This window comes from Labrus mixtus, chromosome 16, assembly GCF_963584025.1.
Source record: "Labrus mixtus chromosome 16, fLabMix1.1, whole genome shotgun sequence".
NCBI classification, from domain to species: domain Eukaryota; kingdom Metazoa; phylum Chordata; class Actinopteri; order Labriformes; family Labridae; genus Labrus; species Labrus mixtus.
The window spans coordinates 5,883,172-5,907,171 of NC_083627.1; the positions used below are offsets into that span (position 1 = coordinate 5,883,172).

Genomic DNA, 24,000 nt, shown 5'->3' on the forward strand with positions numbered 1-24,000 from the left:
GAAATGAGTCAGTCTTCTAACAGTGTTTCATATAAAAGCTGTTTTGTCTCACCGTGACCTCCCTCCTGTTTCTGCGTTCAGGGAATGACGATCCGACCTCTGGTGGAGCTTCTGGCGGTGAAGAAGAAGAAGGAGAGCAAAGGATCGATAAATGAGGAGATTCACACACAGGTGAGATCGATCAGGATTTATTCCAGGGTTTAGCTGAGATGAGCGGAGGAAAATGTAGGACAGAAAATAATGAAACATCAGCGTCTTTGCTGCTTTATTTACCGTCATGGAGATAACGTTTCTGTCCTCAGTTCCTGGATCATCTCCTCACAGGGATTGAAGACGTCTGTGGACATTATGGACATCATCACTGGAAAGACAAGTATGATTTAATTCTCTCTTTTATTTACGAGAAAAGTCAAAAACAAATCTTCTAAAGGAAAACTAAGACCCTCGACGAACTGCAGGATTTTGCACTTCTTCACTTGCATTATTGTTAAACAGTGGAGGTTGCAGCCGCCGGAGAAACAAACATGTGTTCGGTGCGCCATATGGCTAAGCGTGAGGCCTTGAGTTGTTGCAGCTGCTTTTTGCTGCATGTCACCCCCCCCCCCCCCCCCCCCCCCCCCCCCACTCTCTCCTCTTTATGTTTCCTGTCTCTCTTAAGCTGTCTGTGTTCCCAACACTGAAGCAGACTTTATTAAACAGGAATACGATGCTGTGCACGCTCTTCTGTGTTGCTGCACATCATTGGTGCTTCAGAACGACACGTTTTAGTCCGTCCTGCTGTTGCTATCGTGGTTAAAGAAACTATGATGTCTCAGTAGCTCATCTATTTATTTATTTAAATCAGAAAACTTGGAAATCCGAGCCACCATCGCTCGATAATGCACTGACCTTTGCATTAAACTAGTTCGACAGGGCGGCAACAAAAAGCGACCGTCTGATGACTGTCGAGTCCAGTAATCACGTCTATCCGAAAACGAATGACTTCGAAGTGTTTCTGGAGTTCTGACTGTAGTAATACTTAGTGTTTTCTGTCCTTCAGGCTGAACCGCTTCAATAAGGCCTATGTGAAGCGGTGGCTGATCACAGGCGAGCGCTCCACCGAGCCTCAGCTCATCTCCTTCTACAACAAGATGGAGATGAAGCAGGCCATGATGCTGGTGGAGAGCGGCAGCACGGCCAAGCTGCCCGCCATCGTGTCCTCCGTCTCCATGCAGTGAGTGCCCTCCTTACTTCATTCAATCTCAGAGATGGAGAACTGAAGGAGGACAACATGTCGCTGACAGTTTTAATCAGAAAATATATGCATCCATGTATTTGTTGTTTGTTTTTTTTGAAAATGAACCGCATCTTTAAATATCATCAAACACAGATCTGAAGTGAGTTTAAAATGTCTGAAAGTCGCCAGCTGATTAGAAAATACATCTTCTGGTTCTTTTGATAAAATTATCAAAGGTTAAAACTTTAAGCTACATTTTTTTTGCCAGCTTCAAATAAATAGAAGACTTTGCAAAAACATGGATGTAGATCAACCCATCCAGAAATATTTCAGGCTCATTCAGTACGTTGATGCACTTCTACCAAAGACCTTTAAGCCACGTTTCTGTTTGTCTCCGCAGAAACATTCAGCCCAAAGGGCCGAGCAGACGCCGAGCGATCCCAAGCATCTCCAAAAGTCGTGAAGCAGAGATCAGAAAGATTCTGCGAGGAAACCTGCAGCAGACCAGACAGAGGGTGGGTAACTAAGAGGAAGAGTTTAATCAGTGTGATGTGCGGTCGTTCTTGGAAAAAGCACAATTTGTCGGTGACGCTGCGGTTTGCGTTTCCTTCCTTCAGCTTCGTTCGTACAGCAGACACGACCTCTTCATGGACCCGTTTGAGGACAACGTGAGTGAAGTTCGCTTCAGGAAGCAGAGGGTGGAGATGGAGAGGAGGGTGAGTTTCAAGGTCGCTGTGATTCTGTCTGATGAAACCTTCACTAACCCTAAAGATCATGGTCATAGTCGTCTGTTCTGTTACCTCTGTGTCTTTTAAACAGATGAGTCACTACCTCACAGTTCCTGCAAACCGCCAGGAAACACCTTCAGTGAGAAAAGTCTGCTTTGAACCAGGTCAGTCGAACTGAACACACAACACACAAGAGAGATCTACGAGTTTGAGATGAAAATGTTCTGGAGGAATATTCAGTTTTATGCTGCTCCAGAGTCATTTTGTACATAATGACCTATAAAAATGCTAAAATTGGGAAAGGTCATTGTTAAGGCATAAAGAAAGATAAGAGGCGGCTGTGGCTCAGTGCTGGAGTCGGTCGTCTCTCAACCAGAAGGTCAAGGGTTCGATCCCCAGCTCCTGCAGCGACATGTCCTTGGGCAAAACACTTAACCCCAAGTTGCTCTAGCTGCTTCGTTTGCGGCGTATGAATGTGTATGAATGGATTAGTTTCCTCACTCCATTTACCATTAGAAAGTGAAAAAAACGTTCAAACGTATTCATTTGCCAAGTAGAAAAAAAATAAAAATAAATGTGTATTCTTGTCAGTAATAGTCTAATGACTTCTCATGTCCACACACACACCTCTCTCGCTCTCTCTATACAGCGGCGGGTCCCACCCCGTTCATTTTCCTATATGTCAAAACAACTCCCGTTTAAAAAGAGCTTCCCTCACCTTTACATTGCGCCATGTTCCATGGGGGACTCATTTGTGAAAGTCTCTCTCTCTTGGGAGTAACTTTACCTGCAGAGCGTGAGTCCGCAGGGTGGAGAGCGGTTGCAGATCTTAAACAGGAGCTAATCCATCTGATGGAGGGATCTTGCACAAATAAGATGCTGCATGTATAACCATGATAATAAAATTAGCGTCATAACTCCTCCTCAGTAGTCGGTTAACTTGACCTCAGGACGAACTGAAGCTGTAGGTGTCAGCGGGCGTCGGTCAGGAGCCGCACACTCACAGCAGCTCTGCCTGTTGTTGTGAATGTATATTGGCATCTAAAAGTCTAGACCCCTGAATTTAAGACAACCCCACCTTTTTTCAGATCTGTCTTATATTCAGGCCGATATAGTCTCTTAAATGTAGCTGCTTCTTGTGCACCATTTTTATGCATTCTGTCCTTCCTCTGTATCTGCACCACAGAAAACCAGGTCTTCACTTATGATGACAGCGAGAGCCCCAGAGGCCCGACGGCTCAGCCACATCCCAGCCCCGCTGATGCCGTCAGCCTGTTGAATGAATCGCCCCAGAGACCCAATCAGAGCAAGGCGCAGAGGTCCACGGGCGGCGACAAGACGAGGGAGAAAGATCCAGACGAGCAGGAGGAGCAACAGAAACTATCGCGCTGCCTTAGTGACCCCGGTCCAAACCAGGAAGAGGAAGAGGAAGAGGACGGATCCGGACGCTCATGATGAAACACGTTTACACCGTCATGTTTCCTAATGTTTGTTTGTCAGTTTAAAGTCAAAGGAATTCAAGCAAAGTTTAATATTTATGAATTTATTCTGCCAAAAGTGTTATTTTTTTTCAATGTCATATTTCTGTGATACGAGTTGATGCAAAGATTGTTTCTTTTATCAAAGCATGCAACAATGAGCGTTTGCTAGTTCGGGATTCTTTTACAGCTAAGTGTCAGAAGTGTCTTAAGAAGCAGACCTGCATCTTAAAAAAAAAAAAAAAAAAAAAGAGCACTTGTTTTAACAGACTTGAAGCACCAGGTGGGTGGAGTTAACCGCTCAAAGCACAGTATGAAGAATCTGTTAAGGGGCACGGGTATTAGGCAGTGAGTACCAAAGATACCCAAGAAATGTTTGAGGAAAAATAATACTGACCCTCTTCAAAACCAACAAAAGCAAACGTGACCATCCCTGAGAAGGTTGATTATTTCTGTTTTGGTCTTATTGGTGCCTCTACCTGCTGCCGCGGGGTAGCTGTCAGACAAAGTGCCTAAAAGCACGCTACAGAAGGAGCCTGTATTTACATTTTCCACAGCAAAGATTCACAGTGAGTGAAGCTTTCCACTGTTAAAAGAATACAGAATGGTTTTTTTTTGTTAAATATGCACAGAACAAGATCAGCAAAGACCACTTTGTCCACAGGGGGGCGCCAGAATCACCACAAATCAAAAGTTTAAAGGAGCTTTAAATGTCACATATCATGCAAAATTCTTCATCATGTTCCTCTAACTCTAATATGTGTCCCTAGTCTGTTTACAAACCCCCAATGATAAGAAAAGTCCATCCTCTCTGTATTTTGCCTGCTCCACTTTTCAGAAAATGTGTGCTCAAACAGGCCGTTTGGAGATTTTGCCTTTGTGACATCACAAAGGGCAGTAGCCCCTCCCCCAGGTGGGTGACACTCATACAGCTAGGTGTTTGTTCTACCCTCTGAGTCTGCCTTCTCACCGTAAAGAATAGGACATGGAGCGAGAAAGCCCGAGCCACCCAAGCCCTTCCAGAGAGGGGGGCGTGGTCAGACACAGCTCATTTACATATTTAAAGGTACAGACACAGAAACAGCCTGTTCTGAGCAGGGCTGAAATAGAGGGGTTTATAGTCATGATCAAATACAGGATCAGAGTGGATTTAGAACAAGACACTTCAGACATGTTTTGGGGAGATCTGAGACTTATTTAAACTTGAAGAGGAGGAGAAGATGTGACCTTTAGAGTGATGATACCCTTATTAGTAAAGAGTCTTTCTATATCACTAACAACATGTTTTAAACTCTTATTTATTTTGTTATATTCACGTAAAATAACTAAGTGATCAGCTTTTTTTGTGATGAAAAGAATGATGAAGGGTGTTTCTTGAAGCACGTTTTTCTCTGTAAAACCTCAATGAAAAACAGAAAAGCACAAATCTGTGGACCAAAGAGAGTTAAAATAAGACTTAAGAACAAAGTGCAGATATTGTTTGACTGAGGTCAGTAAGCTAGCTTAGCACTGTATTCAACATCGCTGCGTGACTGGTCAGTGTTTTCTCAGGGACTGCAACACAGCCTAGTATTTACAAACCGCCTCTGCAGAAACAAAAAGACGAGCTGCCATACGTACCCATGTGTCATGTGACTGTTTTGTACGTGTCTGAATTATGAGAGCTTCAAAAACATTCCAGCAAGTTTACCGAAGCTCAACATGTCTGTGTTTCCTGTGACTGAGCATGCAATGAGATGTTTTTCTGGAGGTCAAAGAGGTGGATCATCTTTTCAAGTCTGCACTGAACCGCCTGAGCTTTTTGCCGCCTGCAAGTTTGCCTTAAAGTGAATTCGCTTTCTGTGTTTACCAGTTGAAGTATTTTTATATTCTGAGGAAGAAAAAAAAAATGTCAAAATGTCTTCATGTCATGAATCCTGCAAATGAAGAAAAAGCTTTAATACCTGTCTGAAATAAAAAAAATGGTATGTCATTGCCTAAGTGCAGCAGTTAAATGTTGTGATTTCTGTGCGTAAAGGTGTTACACCTTTGTGTCGCTAAGTGGAAATTTCCACCCAAATAACAGGGAGTTTGAAGTCCCAAACATGCCAACCAGCAGTTTGAGATGTGATTATGACAACAAAGAATAACAAACATCCTCGGGCAGGCAGCACAAGCAGACCTCAGGCATGGACTTTAACGGCACTTGGAAAGTTTATTATGAAGAAAACGTTGAGGATTTCTTGAGAGTGATAGGTAAAAAGAATAGTTTCAAATTTAAATCATTCATGTTCCTGTGTTTGAGTAGAATATCAAGTTGTTGTTGTTTTTATACATATCTCCTCAAGGTGCACCTGCGATCGCAGTGAAAATGCGGAAGGACAACAAGCCGGTGATCGTGATCGAGCAGGAGGGCGAAGACTTCACCTGCACGATAAAGACTCCCGTCATCACCAAAGTCCACTCGTTCACCATCGGGAAGGAGACGGAGATGACGGCAGTGGACGGCAGGAAGTTTAAGGTAATTCAAAGTCTCAAACTCTGAGTGACGATGATGGGCAAAGAATCAAAGATGGTAGTTGTGACACTTTCCTGATTTGGTGCATTTTGAAGCCAAGAGCATGTCGGGTGTGTTGTCCAGATGTTTTCACACCTTTACATGAAATGAAAAGAAAGTGATCCATGAGGAAATAATAAAGAAACAAACTTCCTTTAATGACTGAAGACAAGATCTAAGTTTGTTTGCAGACATAATGATATGTGACCGAGGGGAACTTTAAGATTTGACAATCTATTTAAAATGAACAGAAGAAAAATAGAAGATGCTGATTCAGCAAATGTCTGATTTATGACGAAGTCTATCTTTGTTTTGAGTTCACTCTTGATGTAGGAATTTGTTGCTTTTGGAGTCTAATCCTTCTTGGAGTTTGAGGCTGTAACTTGTTCTTTCCATTTGTGAAATATTTGTGAGTTTTTGATTGTTTTTGTTTTCAGTTTGTTGTGATTTGTTCCCCATGTTGTGTTGCTGAACTTTTAATGTGTCTGTGATTTGGTATCGCTGCTACCTTGGCATTGTCTGTCTCTTGAAATAGATTTTTAAAATCTCAATTGGACTTCTTGGTAAAATAAATAAAGTTAAATGAAATTAAAAAAAAAGGCTGGGAGCTAATTTGTGATACATGTTTTTTGTGTTGATAAGTGCACCGTCAGAGAGGAGGATGGGAAGATGATCACTGAGACGGAGAAGTTCACCTCTGTCCGAGAGATCATCGGTGATGAGATGATTGAGGTCAGAGGATTTTTTAATTTAATATAAATAACGTCTGTTCTTTTTAAGAGGATAACTGTGTTTTGTGCGTGAAAAAGATGTGATTTATTTCCCTTCTTTTTCAGACCATGACTGCCGGCTCGGTGACTTTCATCAGCAAAAGCAAACGTGTCTGATCGACTTCCAACTCAAAATAACATTATTATTAAGTCTTCATACAAGAATAAATTCATTTGAATGAACAACACTTGAGTGATTAAATGAAACAACTTTTTTGAATTTATGAGGTAGTTCAGTTTGACCTCATCTGGAAAAGGAAATATAGACACAGCTCCCTTGTGTGCAGGCATTATTCAAGGTTTTGTGGTAAATGTGGAGACGAGATGCGATCTGGCACTAACCGTGAAAAAGGAACCAAAATGTAATCAGTGTGGAGGGAATAATGAGGCCTGAAATGGAAAGAAAGAAAGAAAGAAAGAAAGAAAGCATTAGAATGAGATCAAAAACTTTGATTAAGATTAAGATTAAGATTAACTTTATTGTCCCAGTTGGAAATTTGTCTTGGACTTCACAGAGCTCTGATGCAGTAGCAAAAAATAACAAAATACATTCATTCAAAACATGTCAGTTAAATAATCATAAAATGCCATACAAGTGAATTACTAAAACCATAAATATGTAATAGTTATGAAAAGTGATAGCAGTGCAGGTACATCTACACATCTTCACACACCTCCTACATGCACATGTATACACACACATTACAGCTTAGGTACTGTTGAGGGCTTTGATGGACAAGGGAACAAAGGTATTTCTGAAACGGTTGTTCCTCCCTCGGGGTGCCCTGTATCGTCGGCCTGAGGGGAGGAGCTGGTACTCAGGGTGAAGAACGTGAGATGGGTCTGAGATTATTTTTTGTGCCTGTCTGACTATGGTTTGTTGATTTCCAAACCATGCAGAAATTTGACCGTTCAGTCAAAGGCCCAAATCAACAGACTCACAAAGACAGCCATGAAAATCATGGGAGTTCATCAACACCCCAGCCTTACTAAGAAGTTAGTAAGAACGGGGAAAAATGTATCTAGCCTAACTGGGAAAACATTTTAGGTTCTAAACACGATGAATATTTTTTTTGCAAGGATAAGATTCAATTCTTATCCTTTTTTGCGATGGTTATAACTTATTCATATATGTTCACCAACCCCAAATGAAAAATTGCGATCCAAATTCCAGATTTTTTTCAACCAATCAGTTTAATTTAAAGAAAATGTGTTCAGTTTTAACATCAGACTGTACTAAATATGTGACAGAACAAAGAAACAGAACAAAAAAAACAAAGTAAAAAAAACAAAACTGAAGTTTTTAAACAACTGATCTTTCTAGGTACACATTTGCTTCACACTGAAAAAGGCTCCACGACCCCCTTTTGGGTCCCGGCCCCACCAGTTGAGAACCACTGGGTTTAATAGTCAGAACACTGCAGTAATACTGTAAATCCATAGGTAGGCATTGATGCAACTTTGTGGACGCAAACCGCCTTTATAAACCACAGAGGAGGCCACGGCTGCAGGTGACATATCATTGGAAAACATTCATCCGGTCTTTGTGAGATGTGCAATCTAGCAGAATGAACATGTAGTTATTAAATGTAGAAAGTATGTAGCACATAGACATAATATGATGACAGATGGGGAGAGAGAGGGACTCGTAAGAAGAGATTTTAAAAGTATTTTGGAGTGTGGGGAGAGAGGGAGAGGCCTATTGTTTAAATATCTCTTGAGAAAAAGGTTTATTAAGGAGGATTTAGGAATGTGAGTAATAATTAAATCCAGCAGATGGCAGTAATGCAACTTTTTGGATGCCAGCTGCCAATAAAATCCAAAGAAGACGGCTGCAGGTGCTGGTAGCGTTAAGCGACAGGGGGCGCTGTTGGTTCTCACGCCTGTTTTCCATTGAAGAAGAAGAGCCAGGAGGCGCCTTCTTAGTGCGCATGCGTCACAAATTCTTTCGCTGCAGATTTTTTTCCATTGCCCTAAAAAACACATTTTTCTTCTTCTTAGTGAGTGTAACTTTATGGCCAGATACATGAGGCCTCCAAACACGTCTTTGTTTGTCAGAAACATCTCCGATGAGTCCAGGTGAGTCCACATTCTGACAGGAAACTATTACAGATTATCCATTAAGGCTCACTTACTCGTATTACGGCGGCTAAGCTAGCTCATTAGCTAATGTTAGCCCGCTCGGCGTAGCTTCACGTTACGTTAAAAAAACAACGAGCAGCTTTAATAATTATGATATTTTTAATAAACAGAAACTCAGTTTACTTTCATTTAACACAAATTAAATCAAAAACACGTCGATGTGAAGACAAACTGCCCTGGGTAACGTTTCTTTGTTTGCGTGTCGTTACCTGTGCACGTTTTCATGTTTATAACTGAGCTTCAAAGTGAATATTTTAGATTGTTTACAAGTTTATTATAAATACTTTTACACATTTATATTATCTTTTTGCTGTTTTTTTTTTACAAACTTCCTCTAAATGCATTATGTCTGTTTTAAAAAAAATTAACAGTAACTAACGTTCGTACAGCTACATGTTGTTATTATTTAAAAATAAAAATAAAGATAAACTTTATTTTATGTGTTATTAATTTTATATATTTTTAATTATTTTTATATTTATATATATTTTTCATTATATTTTATATTATTTTTGTGTTAATATCACTTTAATTTAATTTAATTATGTTAACGTTTCTAGGTGTTTTAAAACGTGTCGAGGTTTAAAAAAATGTTTAAATTAAATGCTCACGATTAAATAAATAACTAGTCTTAGTGATGAATGGAGAACCCAGTTTTAAGTGTTATAATAAAGTTTCTATCTGTCACTTTCTCCCTAAGTAAAAAAAAACAACTGCTAAATCAACGTGAACGAAAAATACTAAAACCTGTTGTGTCTTTATGACTGTTAATTTACTATTTATGTATAATTAGGGAGATGCTTAAAGAGGATTAGTGAGGTGACACCACACAAAGAGGAGGTATTTAAGACTAACAAGGATAATAATATAATAAACTTAATTTATAGTAGCACTTAAAACACACAATCCCAAAGTGTGCCACATTATTACAGATTGAGGTCAACTAGGGCTGGGCGATATGGACCAAAACTCATATCTAGATATTGTTTAGCTGAATGGCGATACTCGATATATATGGTTATGTCTTTTATTAACAGTGAAAACACATGGAAAAATACACTACCTGTTTGTGAATTAAAAAGTAATATTATAAAATAAAAATGTTCCTTAAATACAATAAGAGAGAGAGAGAGGAGGAGCAGGGTTAAGAGAGACAGACAGTCAGTCATCATCAGTGAGATGAGAAAAAGGTGACGTGGCACCTCTGTAACGTTATTTTAATGCAACATAAACTATATTGATATTAACGATATCGTCGTACCCGTTATCTTGTATGAAAATATATCGATATATCTTAAAAACTTGATCTATTTCCCAGCCCTAAGGTCAACTTGGACAAACAAACTTTAATGTGCCAACACAAACCAGCTTCATAAATAAAATGAAAAGACAAACTGATTTTTTTTTTTTAATCCTAACCTATAAAAAAATCATTTTTAGCAGCCGTTCAAAAGAAACTACAGGTTATGGCAAAGACTGTGTCAGAGTTTAGGAGCTGCCACTGCAGACGCACGATCCCCTCTGGATATAAAACATGAAACCAGGAACTATCATAAAGCCCGGATGATCAAAAGGTTGGAGAAGGCGGCTGCCAGAGTAAGGGCAAAGTAATTCAATAATGTAGGTAGAAACTAGTTAGAGGATGCAAAATATAAACATAAACATTTAGTTCACGTCATTTAATCACAAGCAGATTTTCTCTGATCCTTAAAGTGATTAATCGCTTTGCCCTCATTAACAAATGCTGTTTAACAACTAGGCTAACGAGACTTTATTTTTACTGTAACTGTTGGTTGAACCAGGATACATATTTAGATACAGACTACACAGGCTCATTAGATATCAGTTTGTAAAATGAGCAGAGGAGTAACATTAACTAAGAATTACTAAATACGTTGAAAAAATTTAAAGGGCCAAAATGTAAAGTTTATAAATGCTTTTTTTAGGAGTTCAACTTTATTATTATCCTGAAGGAAATTTGAACTGCAGCAGGCAACAAGACACGACAGGTACATAAAAGGCAACAACAGAAATAGAGACAAAACAGGTACCGTACTTTAACCAAACTGAGCCAGAGACTGAAACCGTCCCAACACACAGTTCAGAAAAGTGCATTAAATCAAAAATCAAGTGCTGTGCAGTCGGCAAAATAAATAGTTATGATGAATAATCGAGCTGAAGTAGGTAAGAGAAGACTGTGTCCACAGTTCAGTGCTCTCTCGTCTAATTTAAGAACCTTTCTCAGACTTTTCTGGGATCTTAAACACATAATTTAAATGTAAAACCAAACTTCTACAACTTCAGTGACTAATTTTAAAGTGTGTTTGAATGTTTGAAAAGCATGTGTTATAGAAATACATTTGGTCTTCATCGTGGTAACGTATTGAATACGTTACCACAATCAATAATTGAGTCATGCCGTCAAATAAATACAGATTTAGTTTTTGTTAAAAGCTGGGATGTTTAAGGTGAACACTTGAACAAAGGAATGTAATCTAACCTGAATGGAGCCACAGAACTGTTATTGGTCTTTACATTGAAATGCATGTTGAACAAAATAGTTTTCATATATAAGAAGATCTGTTCACCCCAAAACACAAGAAAAGATGGAGCAAAATAAGGAATACAATTTGTTGATGAAGGTTGTGATGTCCATGTATCATGCTGTGAAGTCCTAATGGATTATAATTATCAGGCACAATGATCCTTAAGTTCCCTTGAAACACCTGACAGAAAGCTGTTAGGTTTAAATGTTATCTTTAGCCGTTTACAAAAGCGAACAGGTTTGTCAGAGCACCAGCATGTCAAACCTTGATATGATAGAAAACCTGTTTCGCCTGTTTAAATCTGTTTTAATAAGACAGGTGAGCAGGAGAGCAATGAGGCAAGAACGTTATCAGGCAAAAGTTTGTTAAAATGGGCGGGACATCTTAAATAGGAAGTGGCAACACGCCTGCAACCAATCATTGTCATGATTTACAAACAAATGGAAACCTTGCAATGAAAGATAAATTCAAATCATTTAGTGATACCTGTTTTGATACCACAGCAATAATAATTGAAGTCCTAGGCACCCGATAACGGTTAGTTACTCGTATTTAATAACCCAAAAAAAGCAGGCAAATCTCTGCCCACTGTCTGAAATCCAGACATACATCGGCAACTTTTCAGTAATGAATGAAATATTTGTGCAATTTAGATCCATAGCAGCAGGCCGTCGCCACCAACAAGACTGAGAGCTCAGGATCTCCCAGGAAAAGATTTACACATAGTGACATGCAGTAATATGATGTGAATGCACAGAGAGAGAGAGAGATAGGAGCTTAAGGTGTCAGTTCCCCCCGTCTAGTCTAAGCCTAAAGCAGCATAACTAGGAGCTGGTCCGTACCATACCTGCGCCAGCTCTAACTTCAAGCTTTATCGAAAAGGAACGTTTAAAGTCTATTCTTAAAAGTACAGAGTGTGTCTGCCTCCCGGACCCTGACTGGCAGATGATTCCAGAGGGGAGGAGCCTGATAACTGAAGGCTTTACCTCCCATAGTACATTTAGATAAAATAAACATTTGTATTGATTTCATGGGAACTGTAAAGGAACGAAAACAAGAGTTTTTAAGGGGGGGGGTATAACAAACACAGTTATAGAATTTACTTCACGACTTTTTGTTCGGATTAACACAGCAGACTTCACTGTCAATCTAAAACTTGGATTTCGTGATACTTGTATGCTGCAACCTGAGCATCAGCCTAACTTAAAACAAATAACAGAATTCATAATTTAAAGCCGGTCGGATCACCAGGTAAGTGGTATTGTGTTTTGGGGTGAACTGTTCCCTTAGCCGTCTCATGAGCTGCTCTCCCAGCTGCTATTTCTGGTTCATGATGTCAGCAGAGTGATGGTCAGATGAGTCATACTTGTATTTACGGTGTTCAGGCCTGAGGATTTGCGGCGTGAGTTTGGCCGCTATGGGCCAGTAGTAGATGTCTACATCCCACTTGACTTCTATACACGTCAGCCAAGAGGATTTGCATACATTCAATATCCTTTCCCAATGAGTGTGTACTGTTTGTGCTAACATTATCAATTAACACTGATCTGATGTTTTCCTACAGCAGAGAAGACATGCTTTTATTTCTTGCACATCATTTGATTGAATATCTAACATACGTATTTCTCTGTTATTGCTTCAGAAAATGTAAAAGCACCCCGTTGTGGAAACCGGCCACAAAGAGTAACAAAGACCTGTGTAGAGTAGCTGTAAAGACAAGTCACACAGACCTTCAGGATCAGAGGGAGGGAAAAGGTTGAAAAGAGAAAGTAAAGCATGAAGAGGAAAAGGGAACGGAGACAAAGCTTGGATATGGCGGCAAAGAATTGGGAAAAGAAAAGAGTTTAAAGAGGAAAAGGCAAGCAGCAAAACCCCCAAGTCTCTGTGGGAGTCGATTAAAGAGTGTAAAGATCAAGATGAAGTTCAAAGTCAAGCAAAAGGTAACAAGTCTGAATTATTTTGTATCCTCCCAAGACAAATCCACAAATTTGACAACAAAATCAGCTTTCCCTGTGATGTCGACATTTTAATCGTTAATCAAAGCACTTTAATCAGCTGCTGATGTGTTTGATTTGTTTTCATATTTGTAGTCCTGATCCCCCACACAATGATTTGATGTTTGAAAAACTTGCTTCATCTTTTATCTCTACAAAAATCCACTTATCATGTATGTTTTTCTTGCCTGTTGTATTATTATACATACTATGTGCTAATTTTAAAGTGTTTGTTTTTCAAATCAGGCCACACACATGTCCTGCATCCCCCTTCAATTATTCTGTAAAAGTAATGTGTTAATGAAATGATGTTTTAACATTTTATGTGAGGGGAAATATGTTTCACTTTGTTTGAGATAAGAAAGAATAACTCAGAACTTTGATTAGAGTTTGTGTACCAAACATGAGAGAAAACAAAACCCTTAACCAGCCAGCACATTTGAGGATGTGCGTGACGCAGAAGACGCTCTTCACGGCCTGGACAGGAAGTGGGTGTGTGGCCGGCAGATTGAAATCCAGTTTGCCCAGGGCGACAGAAAGAGTAAGTGTTGTGCATTTATTTACAAACCTCACAAATATTAATATTGTCCACTTCTCTCGAAGTAGGGATGCATTATAATATCAGCACATCGGTGATATCGGCTGATTATGTCTTTATGCTGGCATCCGCCCCAAGAGGACCTCTCCTGATAGGATGGTGTTTCAGCCGTGCGCACATCCTGTAGACCTAAGATTACAGTTTACACTTTGGTATCATTATAGGTGAAATGTTCCTTTAAAAATGGATGAAACATGGTGTAGTCTCAGTGACGTCACCCATTTGTTTCAGAAGGGTGCCAATGATGGCGGTCGTTTTCTGGAAATGCTGTCCCAAACAAACTTTCTGTCAACTGAGTAACGTGCAGTAAGCTGGGGATGAGGCGGGCCTCAAGCCTCCCGTTGAACACCGTGTCCAACAGCACGCAAGCGTTAGATATCGCATCGCTTGCGATCAGATGCCCACTGTGCACATCTGCATGTTGAATATTTACTACTCTTTCAGTTTCTCTTGTAAAACGTTATAAAGTGTGGTGCCTTGTATTGACGAGCTGTTGATGCAACTCACAACACTCAAAGGATCGCCAATAGACGTCTCGCCGTGCTTCTGCAGCGTTGACACGAGACAAAGCACAACATTTGCGTCATTGATAGGTGGACATTAATAATCATCCACTCTGTAAAACAAGCTCTGCTGAGTGAGAAAAGCGAAAAATAATCAGAAGTTTTCCTGCTGGACACCGTCAGTGTCTTGTAGAGCCCCCTCCTTCTCACAGCATCGCCCGCCGGTTGTTGGGACACTCAAACTGGAAACAATTGAATCAAGTGAATTTAGTCTTTGACCCACGCTCGGTAGCATGTCGTTGGGAAACTGTTGTAAAAAAAGTGATATCATACAAAACGATATTATTAAACATTGACAGGTTGGACATCAAAAAACAGTCTGTAGATGTGAATATAACATTCTAAAATTAAATTTGTCATAATTTGGCTGTTTCGTCACATCAGCACCAAACCAGATGAAAACGAAGGAGCGACGGTCGCCGAGCAGATCCTCCCGATACGACGACTACGACCGAGACGGCCGGCGCAGACGCTCACGCAGCCGCAGCTACGACCGAAGCTACAGGTCACGAAGCCAATCTTATGAACGCCACCGCAGACGGTCTGAAAGTCCTCGAGAGTGAGTTTGGGTTTTTTATTCTCGTGTTGCTTTTATTGTCAAGTTTCTCTTTGAAAAATAACCTTTTTCATTTCTCTCTTCAGGTCTCGAGGACGCGCGTACGGAAGAGGAAGAAGCAGGAGCCGCGAGGACGACCGGTACTAAATCTCCCTCTTTCACCTTTTTGGAGAAAAATAACTAAACTCAAACAGTTACTGCAGATTTCACTCGTTAGTGTTTTAATGGACTCATTGTTCTCACGGTGTTTCCGCAGGTACAGACAGAGGCCTCGCAGAGAGTCCAGAGGGAGGTCTCGCTCCCGCTCCAAGTCCGCCTCTCCCCGAGAGACCGTCAACCCGGCGTCCACCTCCCATTACACAGAGGAAGAAGTGCGCCACACTCGCTCCCCGTCCCGCTCCAGGTCCCGCTCCGCATCAAGATCCCGCTCTCGTTCGCGCTCCAGGTCCCGATCCTGGGCCGGACGCAAATCAGGTGGTCGCTAAATAAAAGTATCTGCTCCCCGTTCTCTCCGTCATTATGTCAGCCGGCCCCCGAGTCGGTCTTTTGTTTGAATGTAACGTCCACTGAACCATTTGTAGAAAGCTTGTTTTTTTTTTTTTTTTTTTTTTTTTTTCCTGCAGCTGCGTTTTAAGTACGATAATGGTCCTTTGCTCGGTTTTATATAAAAAAAAAGTTTGTGAGTTTTCGCCTGTTAGGAATAAGAAACAGTCACTATTTGTGTTCAGTGGTAGTCGGCCAGGAGTGAGTCTGTTTAATTTTAATGTACAGTTACTGAGGATGATTTTTTTCTATCCCCTATGCACCCTTTTTGCAAAATAAACAACATTCAGTATTTTTAAAAGGAATCCAGTCTGAGGACCCAGAGAGTCAGCGTTTCTGTGCGTTTTATCACATTCATAACAAGCTCATACTTTTTACTTTACTGCTGATGTTTGATCAACAGCGGGACAAGACTTTCTCCGTGTCTGATCGGGAAATAAACTCGGGAAATCTAAAAAAAAAAAAAAACATAAAAAGTAACAGAGCGGTGTCTGTCACACAGCAGCTGTTGTCATAGAGACGAGACCGATGTTCAGCGTTCCTGAGAGCACAACCACCCAAAAAAAAAAAAAAAACGCTCTAATCACTTGAATAATCTGACAGATTCAACCAGTTACGTATTCTCTTGTCAGTATTACAGACTGAATATTAAAAGTTCACTGACCTGCATCAGAAACACACAGCTCAAAGTTTCAGTGATAATCAAACTCAAATAACGTCAGAAAGTTGGATGAAATGTGTGTTTCTGACATTTTCCAGCCGAGGTGTTTTAAGTATAGGCAGCTGAAATGCACAGAAACGCTGCTGTGGTCATGAAAAGTGTTAAACTTCTTCCACCAGTGACTTCATCCAAACCCTGTTTAAGATGTTTGTCTTTCTTTTTTCGTGGTGCTTTCTGTGACATCTGACCTTCTCAATAAGGTGTTTTAATTATGGAACACTTCTCCCAGAGTTTCTTCGGTTCAGAGACGAAAAGTTTCCGATTGCTGTTAACGACTGTGTTGTTTTTTTTTTCGAGATGAATCTTGTCACTGCATGTTTTATTCTCTTGATCTTCTACCTTTAGTAGGAAGGAAAACTGTTATTTTGAGTAATAAATTGGTAACATTCAGTATGAGGAAACCGTGTGACGTCCATTTGTAAATAATGCTTTTAAAACTTAAAAGGTAGATTGAGGTTGTATTATCGTACTCGAACATTTAAAGAGCCAGGAGGAGTAATTCAGAGTTATGATGTCCAATAAGTGTTTCACTATCTCTGAAAAGTAGAGACCAGCACAGTTAAATTCAATCCAGTCGCGCTCATTGATTTCCTTTTAATGGATCAGTAGCTGGAAGGAACAACTGAAATTAGAAACAGTGAATAAGCAACCATGTGTGAAATCGGACGCGCCCTATTGATCCGCGTATTGAAAAAAAAAAAAAAAAACATTGATTAAACGAGCACACAATGGCAGCAGGAAGGGATGATGAGTTCTGTGTGGAGAAGCTTGTGTGAGCTGCAGCACAGATTAAAACAAAAACATCACATGCTTAAAGGTGACATATTCTGCTCCTCTTCAACCAGTTTAAATAAGACCACGCCCCCTTTCTGGAAGGGCTTGGGTCGGCTCGGGCTTTCTCGCCCCGTGTCCTATTGTTTACGTTGAGAAGGCAGACTCAGAGGGCAGAACAAACACCTAGCTGTGGGAGTGTCACCCACCTGGGGGAGGGGTTACTGCCCTTTGTGATGTCATGAAGGGAAAATCTCCAAACGGCCTGTTTGAGCACACATTTTCTGAAAAGTGGAGCAGGAAAAAGACGGAGAGGATGGACTTTTCTCATCATTGGGGGGTTTATAGACGGATTAGGGACACATATTAGTGTTCGAGAAACATGGTCAGGTGTATTTTGTATAATATGTGACCTTTTAAATTTAAACTTTCTACTGAATTAAATCATAAATGACCTTACTATATCATCAGACGTGAGGAAACATGCTCTGTTGAAGTGCTGGCTTCTGCGTCTCTGATTCCGGTTATACACAAGAGAAAAGTAGGAGACCCCTCATAGAAACCAAACAGAAGTGAAAGTGCTCTTTGTTGTGGCTGCTGCTGAAATCAGTTTGAAACGAGTGTTGGGCAACTTTAATAATATTAAATCATAGCATTGATCCACTGCAGAGACTGTTCATTGTGTACATTTGACTCCCTTCATAACAGGACAGCCCATTGCACTGTTTGTGACCTGTGGATTTAAAGGATCACACAAGTTCAGGGTCCTCTGAGTTCAACAGCAAACAGGCGTCGAACGATTGAATACTCTGCAACACATTTCACCCCATGACGACCTGCAGCGAGCTGGCAGTCGCTCCATCACACTGCTGCGAGGCGAATGGCAACGGAGCACGGCAACAGCATCGATTGTCCTCTCTCTGGTTATGACTTCTGAACAACTAAAGCCAGCAGGGATCATTTGTTTTTGTCCTGTTTTACCAACCGAGTGGACTACAAATATCTCCCCGGGGTGAACTTGTTTTTTTTTTAATCTTTTCTTTAAGGAGGAAAAAGGAGAATAAAAGATGTGCTTGTAGGATTGTATTCAGAAGCTTCAGCAGCATCGTCGTAAAAGGCCTTCACTGACAAATTCCATATCCAAGATGAAAGGTGAGTTTCCTCCTTTTTAAATGAATTCATGACAATTATAGTCATTTAGTTTGGAAAGAAAGTCACAGCAAGCTTTATCTAGCAGCTAAACATTTATTAGTGTGAAGTGTGGTTCACATTTATTGGATTCTAATGGATTGTTTGATATGATGTGTAATGCGTTGCCAGAGACCCCTCAATGATGTCATACTTGACACTGTGATAAGAACTCTTTCAGACCATCATTAGATTTGTACATAAATCCATAGGTGTGTAAGGGGGTAGGATTGTACAGAGCCCCTGAAGTCCCAAAAAGTAAAACAAAAAAAATAACTTTTTGGGACTTCTGTAGGATTGTGTCCTAACTGAGAAAAAAACATTTTGCACAGTTAAAAACATTCAAAGCAGTTGGATAAATATCTTTTAAATACCTTTTAACTACAGTGTAGAAATGTTCAAGTATCTGACTTTAAAAGTAATATCTCAAACATCACCATGAAGCATAACAAGCAGGTCCTCATGATGCAGTAACCGGTGTATTGATTTAGTAACATCAGCCGTTGTAGTGTTTGGTTGAGGTTGTGTTATATAAGGCCGTTTAGTTTTATCCACAGTTTGTCGTATGTAGGAGTTTAAAAACTAGTTTTATTAAAATGTTCATGTTGTGTAGATGTGAAGAAGTGCAGAGTGGGGATAATACCTCCTTGTAGAAGTTTTCACAAACAAAGAGTAGTACATGAACATTTAGTTTTCTACCTGTGGTTAGATTTTAGTCAGTATTTCCTGTAGACTTCGCCTGCTTCTCTCTGCTTATTCAACAACTGTGAGGGCATTTTTTAAAAATCAGGCACATATCAGTAATTGTTTGCTTAGCTACGAAAAACAACAACAAATTGAAATTCGATAAAACAGAAACGTGACCCTGCAACACCGGCGCATTTCTAGATTTGTCCACCTGAGGGCGCCGACGAGCACATTTCTCGTTTAGTTTGTTTAATAATTGTTAGTCCAACTTGTGCTTAATCTCCAAATATTTATAACACTCAGACTCAAATTCTTAGTACTGATCAAGCTCTTCACATTATGATGCTCCAAGAGGAACTGATTTATTCTCATAATCCACACAAAGACAAACAGCCAGACTAATTCTCATTTTCATACAATTAAATCATATTTTACTGATTGAGTGATTTTGTATCGTGTTGTATTTTTTACTTTAAAAGTGGGGCAGGAAATCCATGTCGCATGCCCTCGTTTATGCATTGAAAGTCAATCAAGTGGTGTAGTGAAGGCTATACGCAGGTATACAGAGGTATACCCACTTCTAAATCCCCTCTGATTCACACCATTGATTGAATGACAACATCCGTGGTATGCTGCAATTTTGTTTCTAGTATGGTGAAGGGATGACCCTCCCTCGTCCCTGCTCTGTCTCTAATTGGCTCATACGCACTTACTAAATATTCAACAGGAGTCTTACATGTCACTGTTTATAACAAAGGTAGATTATCCTCTGCTGGTTGGGCCAGATTTAAAAAAAAAAAAAAAGAGTATACCCACTTCTTTAGGCCCCACTACACCACGTTGTCAATCAATAAAATGCTCTGAATAACAAACAAACTCAGGCAGGGCTATATGTGGCTGTCACACGCTGCTATAATTCTGCATGTATGAAACAACAGGAAGTCCTACACGTCTGCGGAGCTACATACCTGCGTGTGTTCTGCCTTTGCACACATTTCAAAAGAGCAATGTCTTCCACAGGCTATATCTAGTGAGTGTGTCTGCACAGGATTGGCAGAGGCAGATTGTTTGATACCCTAACAATGACAACAATGCACTGCACCCCTCTCTCTAACACTCACTCTCATGGACTTGTTCCACACTGTAAGCGAGGTAGAGGACACTAGTGTGTCATGGGGAGTAGCATTAATGTTTTTTCAGGTGCATACCTTTTAAGATCTTGCCAACTCTTGAAGTTTTTATAAAAGTATGTAGCTCTATGATTGGTACGACTTTTAAATGTCAGAACTTTTTTTTTTATCATTTGTTGTAGAAATGCCAAAGTAAAAAATGGGAGACTGGAACTTCCTCGGAGGGATATTGGAGGAGGTGCATATCCACTCCACCATGGTGGGAAAGATCTGGCTGACCATCCTGTTCATATTCCGGATGTTGGTCCTGGGCGTCGCAGCTGAGGACGTCTGGAACGACGAGCAGTCCGACTTCGTCTGCAACACAGACCAGCCCGGCTGCCGTAACGTCTGCTACGACCAGGCCTTCCCCATCTCCCTCATCCGCTACTGGGTGCTGCAGGTGATCTTTGTGTCCTCGCCCTCCCTGGTGTACATGGGACACGCCATCTACCAGCTGCGCGCTCTGGAGAAGGAGCGACACTGCAAGAAGGTGGCTCTGCGTCGGGAGCTGGAGGCGGTGGATGTGGAGCTGGCGGAGGCGCGGAGGAGGATCGAGAAGGAGATCAGGCAGCTGGAGCAGGGCAGGCTCAACAAAGCTCCTCTGAGGGGCTCTCTGCTGTGTACCTACGTGGCCCACATTGTCACCCGCTCTGTGGTGGAGGTGAGCTTCATGATGGGTCAGTACATCCTCTACGGACACCGCCTGCGGCCGCTCTACAAGTGTGAGAGGGAGCCGTGCCCAAACGTGGTGGACTGCTTTGTCTCCAGGCCGACAGAGAAAACGGTTTTCATGATGTTCATGCAAGTGATCGCCTGTATCTCCCTCTTCCTCAGCCTTCTTGAGATGATGCACCTGGGATTCAAAAAGATCAAGAAGGGCATCCTGAACTTCTACCCTCATCTGAAGGACGATATGGATGATTTATACGTCAGCAAGTCCAAAAAGAACTCAGTCGTGCATCAAGTGGGCATGGGAACAACTGTGAGTCGCAAGACTACAATCCCTACAGCCCCATGTGGGTACACATTACTGTTGGAGAAGCAGGGCAATGGACCTAACTACCCTCTTCTTAACGCCTCGTCTGCATTCGTCCCGATACAAGGAGACCCTAATGCACAACCGGAGAGTCACAAGGACATGAAGGAGGGAGTGCCGAGCCCCACGGAGCAGAACAGCAACTCCAACAACACGAGCAGCGACACGCGTTCTCCTCCTGCAGACAAACAGGAGGAGGCAGAGGAACAGTCCCCACATGAGGACATGGACTGTGGGAGGTCCGAGTATCCCACCCTCCCCGTAGCAGACACCTCCTCCTGTGCAACCGGCTTTCCGAGGAAGTCACGGAGGGTCAGTCCGCCGTGGAACTGCTCCACCCTGGTGGAGGGTAACGGCTCAGACAGCGGGGATTCGTACCACGGGAGAGACAGCATGAAGCTTCGGAGCAGCTGTGTCGGCCCCCGAGCGAGGATACTCTCTAAATCAGACATAAAGAGGCCGAGCAGGTCTCAGAGCCCGGACTCTGCGGGGGAGTTAAGCTCAGTGTCTCGACACAGCCGGGAGAGCAACAGCCCCACCACCTCGTCCCCAAAGCGCAAAGTGTCGGCAGGAAGCAGCGCCAGCAGCAGACGAGCCCCAACTGACCTGCAGATATAAACCAAAGACTGTCTGCTCGCCAAAGTGGAAACAGAAGCTCTCAATGAGACATGCATGTTACCCATTTCACTAAAAGAAATTCAAACAAGCTCACAGAAGCTTTGTTTTTGATTGCTATGAAGATTAAGCTCTTGACACCAAAGAGCAGCCTTTTTCTAAACATATTTAAAAGAAAGCATAAATCCACTCCTTCATTTAGCTACACTACAGACTTATTTTCCTTTAGTTTCCACGTCTGATGGACTTTTAATGATTTTGAAGTGTGCAGTAGCACTGTCTCAATGATTAGCAGGGAATGGAAAACAGGCTCACAGATCTATAAAGTTGTGTTAGGTCATGTAGTGTTGTTACGCAACAGGATACTTTTACATCAGCTACAATGAAATAATTCAACCTCTCAATCTCAAACTTCTCCGGCAACATTCAACACTATAATACCCTGCTCTGTCTGTCACAATGGAAAACGAATGCTGAATATATCTCTGCCTAAAAGCGGCAACAGGGACAAGAATGTTCACTTTTAAAACGTGTCACATGTGAGACTTTAATTTCCCATCAGGCACATGAGCCACCTCTAATTGTTTTTGTACAAAAATGGGTTTTTTTTAACGCAGCTTATATCAATTTAAATGTCTTAGAAATATGTAATAGTTATTTAATCCAAGGTTTCTTCTTTTTGGGCCGTTTTTGTCCAATGTATGAGAGACAGGAAATGTTGAGAGGAGAGAGTCGTGCAGAGGTCAGATTCAAACCTGCTGCCGCTGCAATAAGGACTAGGGTCTCTGTGGAACGCGATATGACTGCTAGGCTATGGCAGCCCAATTCTTTTCTTAATTTATTTAATTCAGAGAAGTGGCTGAGTGTGTCAAAAGACATCAAGAGAAGGACTGATGCACAAAGCTGAAAAAAAAACTGTTTTTTATTTCTTAAGAAGCAAAAGTTGCTTTTCTGTTATATAACAAAAAATAACAGTGATTTTGTGTTAGCTGTACATCCCTTATATGTAATAAAACATCAACATATTCTTTAAAAAAAAAAAAGTTATTTTCTTCATGTTTCACGTTGTTTTCTTTTTTAATTTCCCCATCATGCAAGACAAAACGTGTCCTTTCTACTCTGCTGCTCCATCCTCAGACGTCGGTTCATACTGCATCAGCTGGAAGGAGACATAAAGGCAGAGAGGTCAGAGGTTACACAATGAGACCCAAACACCAGCAGCTCTGGGTATCTGTGCATTTCGGCTGAAACACTAGGCTCACCCTGTTTCTCAGCTCTTTGTTCTCCTCCATGAGCAGGTTAAATTTCTGTTGTAGATCAGCCAGCTCCATGCGTAGAGTCTCAGTATCTCCCGGCTCTGGACCAGCCGCTCCGAGGTGAAGCTTTATGAAACTGTGCCCGTGGTTAAGGTCCAACGTGTGCTCTCTCCATCATAGGTCTACAGAAATCTGTCAGTTTAATAATGTCAGGTAAAGACTTAATCCAATCAGTTGATTGTATCTCTCTGAGGTCATTCATGTTAAGAAAAAATATCCCTTTAAACTTTATTTATGTGGACTCTGTGCTAATCAATGTGTGAAGAATGACAGCAACATACCAAAGAACAAAAACCTTAAGCCTGGTTTACTTATAATAATGCCGCTTCGTTTGGTTAGGTTCAGCATTCACTCTTCAGCTTCCTTTAAAGAAGAACTCAGTGCTTGATTTGCTAAATGTCTTTCTATCCCTGAAGCTAGATAGCATACATTTCTAACATTTTCAAAACACCTTCAAAGGGGAGTGAAGGTTAATACCCCCCGGCTGGTATGCCCCTCAGCGATTGTACACGGCACAATGAGCAGTCTTATCTTCAGACTGTTGTGGCAGGAGAAACCTATCCCCGGTTTTTCTAATGTAGGCCATTGAGGAGATTTGTTGCAGCATTTAAAGGCTAAAGTGTGTGTTGAGAAAGAACTCTAAAAGGGGAGAGGCGGAGGCTTTCCTATTATTGTTGCCAGGTTCACTTAAGTACAAGAGAGGCCACGATTCTCAGATGTTTAATGTATTTAACTTTTTTAATTTATTTTTAACCGGGAGAAAAAACTCAAGAGATTAGAAATCTCTTTTTCAAGAAATTCCTGGCCAAGACAAACAGCTAGCA

At 41.1% G+C, this 24,000-nt stretch overlaps 5 protein-coding genes across 5 annotated transcripts in view; 4 read left to right on the forward strand and 1 right to left on the reverse strand.

Moving 5' to 3' along the window:
- LOC132991669 (Na(+)/H(+) exchanger beta-like) overlaps positions 1–5,003 on the forward strand; it is a 16,226-nt gene extending 11,223 nt beyond the window's left edge. The window contains exons 6-12 of the mRNA XM_061060496.1: positions 82–171; positions 303–373; positions 1,040–1,213; positions 1,617–1,731; positions 1,834–1,932; positions 2,036–2,108; positions 3,131–5,003. Of these exons, the coding sequence (XP_060916479.1) occupies positions 82–171; positions 303–373; positions 1,040–1,213; positions 1,617–1,731; positions 1,834–1,932; positions 2,036–2,108; positions 3,131–3,399 (891 nt within the window). The 3' untranslated portion in view covers positions 3,400–5,003. The remainder of the gene's footprint in view (positions 1–81; positions 172–302; positions 374–1,039; positions 1,214–1,616; positions 1,732–1,833; positions 1,933–2,035; positions 2,109–3,130) is intronic.
- Positions 5,004–5,140: 137 nt separating this feature from the next.
- On the forward strand, positions 5,141–6,916 carry LOC132991670 (fatty acid-binding protein, liver-like). Its single transcript, XM_061060498.1, has 4 exons — positions 5,141–5,657; positions 5,750–5,922; positions 6,601–6,690; positions 6,795–6,916. Exons 1-4 carry the CDS (start codon positions 5,591–5,593, stop codon positions 6,843–6,845), a joined length of 381 nt encoding a protein of 126 aa, XP_060916481.1. The 5' UTR covers positions 5,141–5,590; the 3' UTR covers positions 6,846–6,916.
- A 1,716-nt stretch (positions 6,917–8,632) lies between these two features.
- Positions 8,633–16,792, forward strand: LOC132990642 (serine/arginine-rich splicing factor 10-like). Its single transcript, XM_061058990.1, has 6 exons — positions 8,633–8,807; positions 12,802–12,906; positions 13,848–13,951; positions 14,956–15,130; positions 15,214–15,267; positions 15,384–16,792. The coding sequence occupies exons 1-6, from the start codon at positions 8,743–8,745 to the stop codon at positions 15,610–15,612; spliced, it is 732 nt and encodes a 243-aa protein (XP_060914973.1). The 5' UTR covers positions 8,633–8,742; the 3' UTR covers positions 15,613–16,792.
- Positions 16,793–16,929: 137 nt separating this feature from the next.
- Positions 16,930–22,652, forward strand: LOC132990638 (gap junction alpha-9 protein-like). Its single transcript, XM_061058985.1, has 2 exons — positions 16,930–18,314; positions 20,350–22,652. The coding sequence occupies exon 2, from the start codon at positions 20,367–20,369 to the stop codon at positions 21,861–21,863; it is 1,497 nt and encodes a 498-aa protein (XP_060914968.1). The 5' UTR covers positions 16,930–18,314; positions 20,350–20,366; the 3' UTR covers positions 21,864–22,652.
- A 112-nt stretch (positions 22,653–22,764) lies between these two features.
- The window catches only part of LOC132990646 (c-Myc-binding protein-like), an 85,830-nt gene continuing 84,594 nt past the window's right edge, over positions 22,765–24,000 (reverse strand). Inside the window, exons 5-6 of the mRNA XM_061058993.1 lie at positions 23,123–23,252; positions 22,765–23,019 (exon numbers count right to left, since the gene is read on the reverse strand). Coding sequence (XP_060914976.1) covers positions 22,975–23,019; positions 23,123–23,252 — 175 coding nt within the window. The 3' untranslated portion in view covers positions 22,765–22,974. The remainder of the gene's footprint in view (positions 23,020–23,122; positions 23,253–24,000) is intronic.

What these genes read in the sequence shown, in the direction of transcription:
- LOC132991670 (XM_061060498.1), top strand. Translation starts at nt 5,591, where the DNA reads ATGGACTTTAACGGCACTTGGAAAGTTTATTATGAAGAAAACGTTGAG. An exon ending in GGATTTCTTGAGAGTGATAG is followed by an intron (nt 5,658 to 5,749) that starts GTAAAAAGAATA and finishes TATCTCCTCAAG; the next exon opens with GTGCACCTGCGATCGCAGTG. An exon ending in TGGACGGCAGGAAGTTTAAG is followed by an intron (nt 5,923 to 6,600) that starts GTAATTCAAAGT and finishes TGTGTTGATAAG; the next exon opens with TGCACCGTCAGAGAGGAGGA.
- LOC132990642 (XM_061058990.1), top strand. Translation starts at nt 8,743, where the DNA reads ATGGCCAGATACATGAGGCCTCCAAACACGTCTTTGTTTGTCAGAAAC. An exon ending in TGCCCAGGGCGACAGAAAGA is followed by an intron (nt 13,952 to 14,955) that starts GTAAGTGTTGTG and finishes TCGTCACATCAG; the next exon opens with CACCAAACCAGATGAAAACG. An exon ending in CGGTCTGAAAGTCCTCGAGA is followed by an intron (nt 15,131 to 15,213) that starts GTGAGTTTGGGT and finishes TTCTCTCTTCAG; the next exon opens with GTCTCGAGGACGCGCGTACG.
- LOC132990638 (XM_061058985.1), top strand. Translation starts at nt 20,367, where the DNA reads ATGGGAGACTGGAACTTCCTCGGAGGGATATTGGAGGAGGTGCATATC.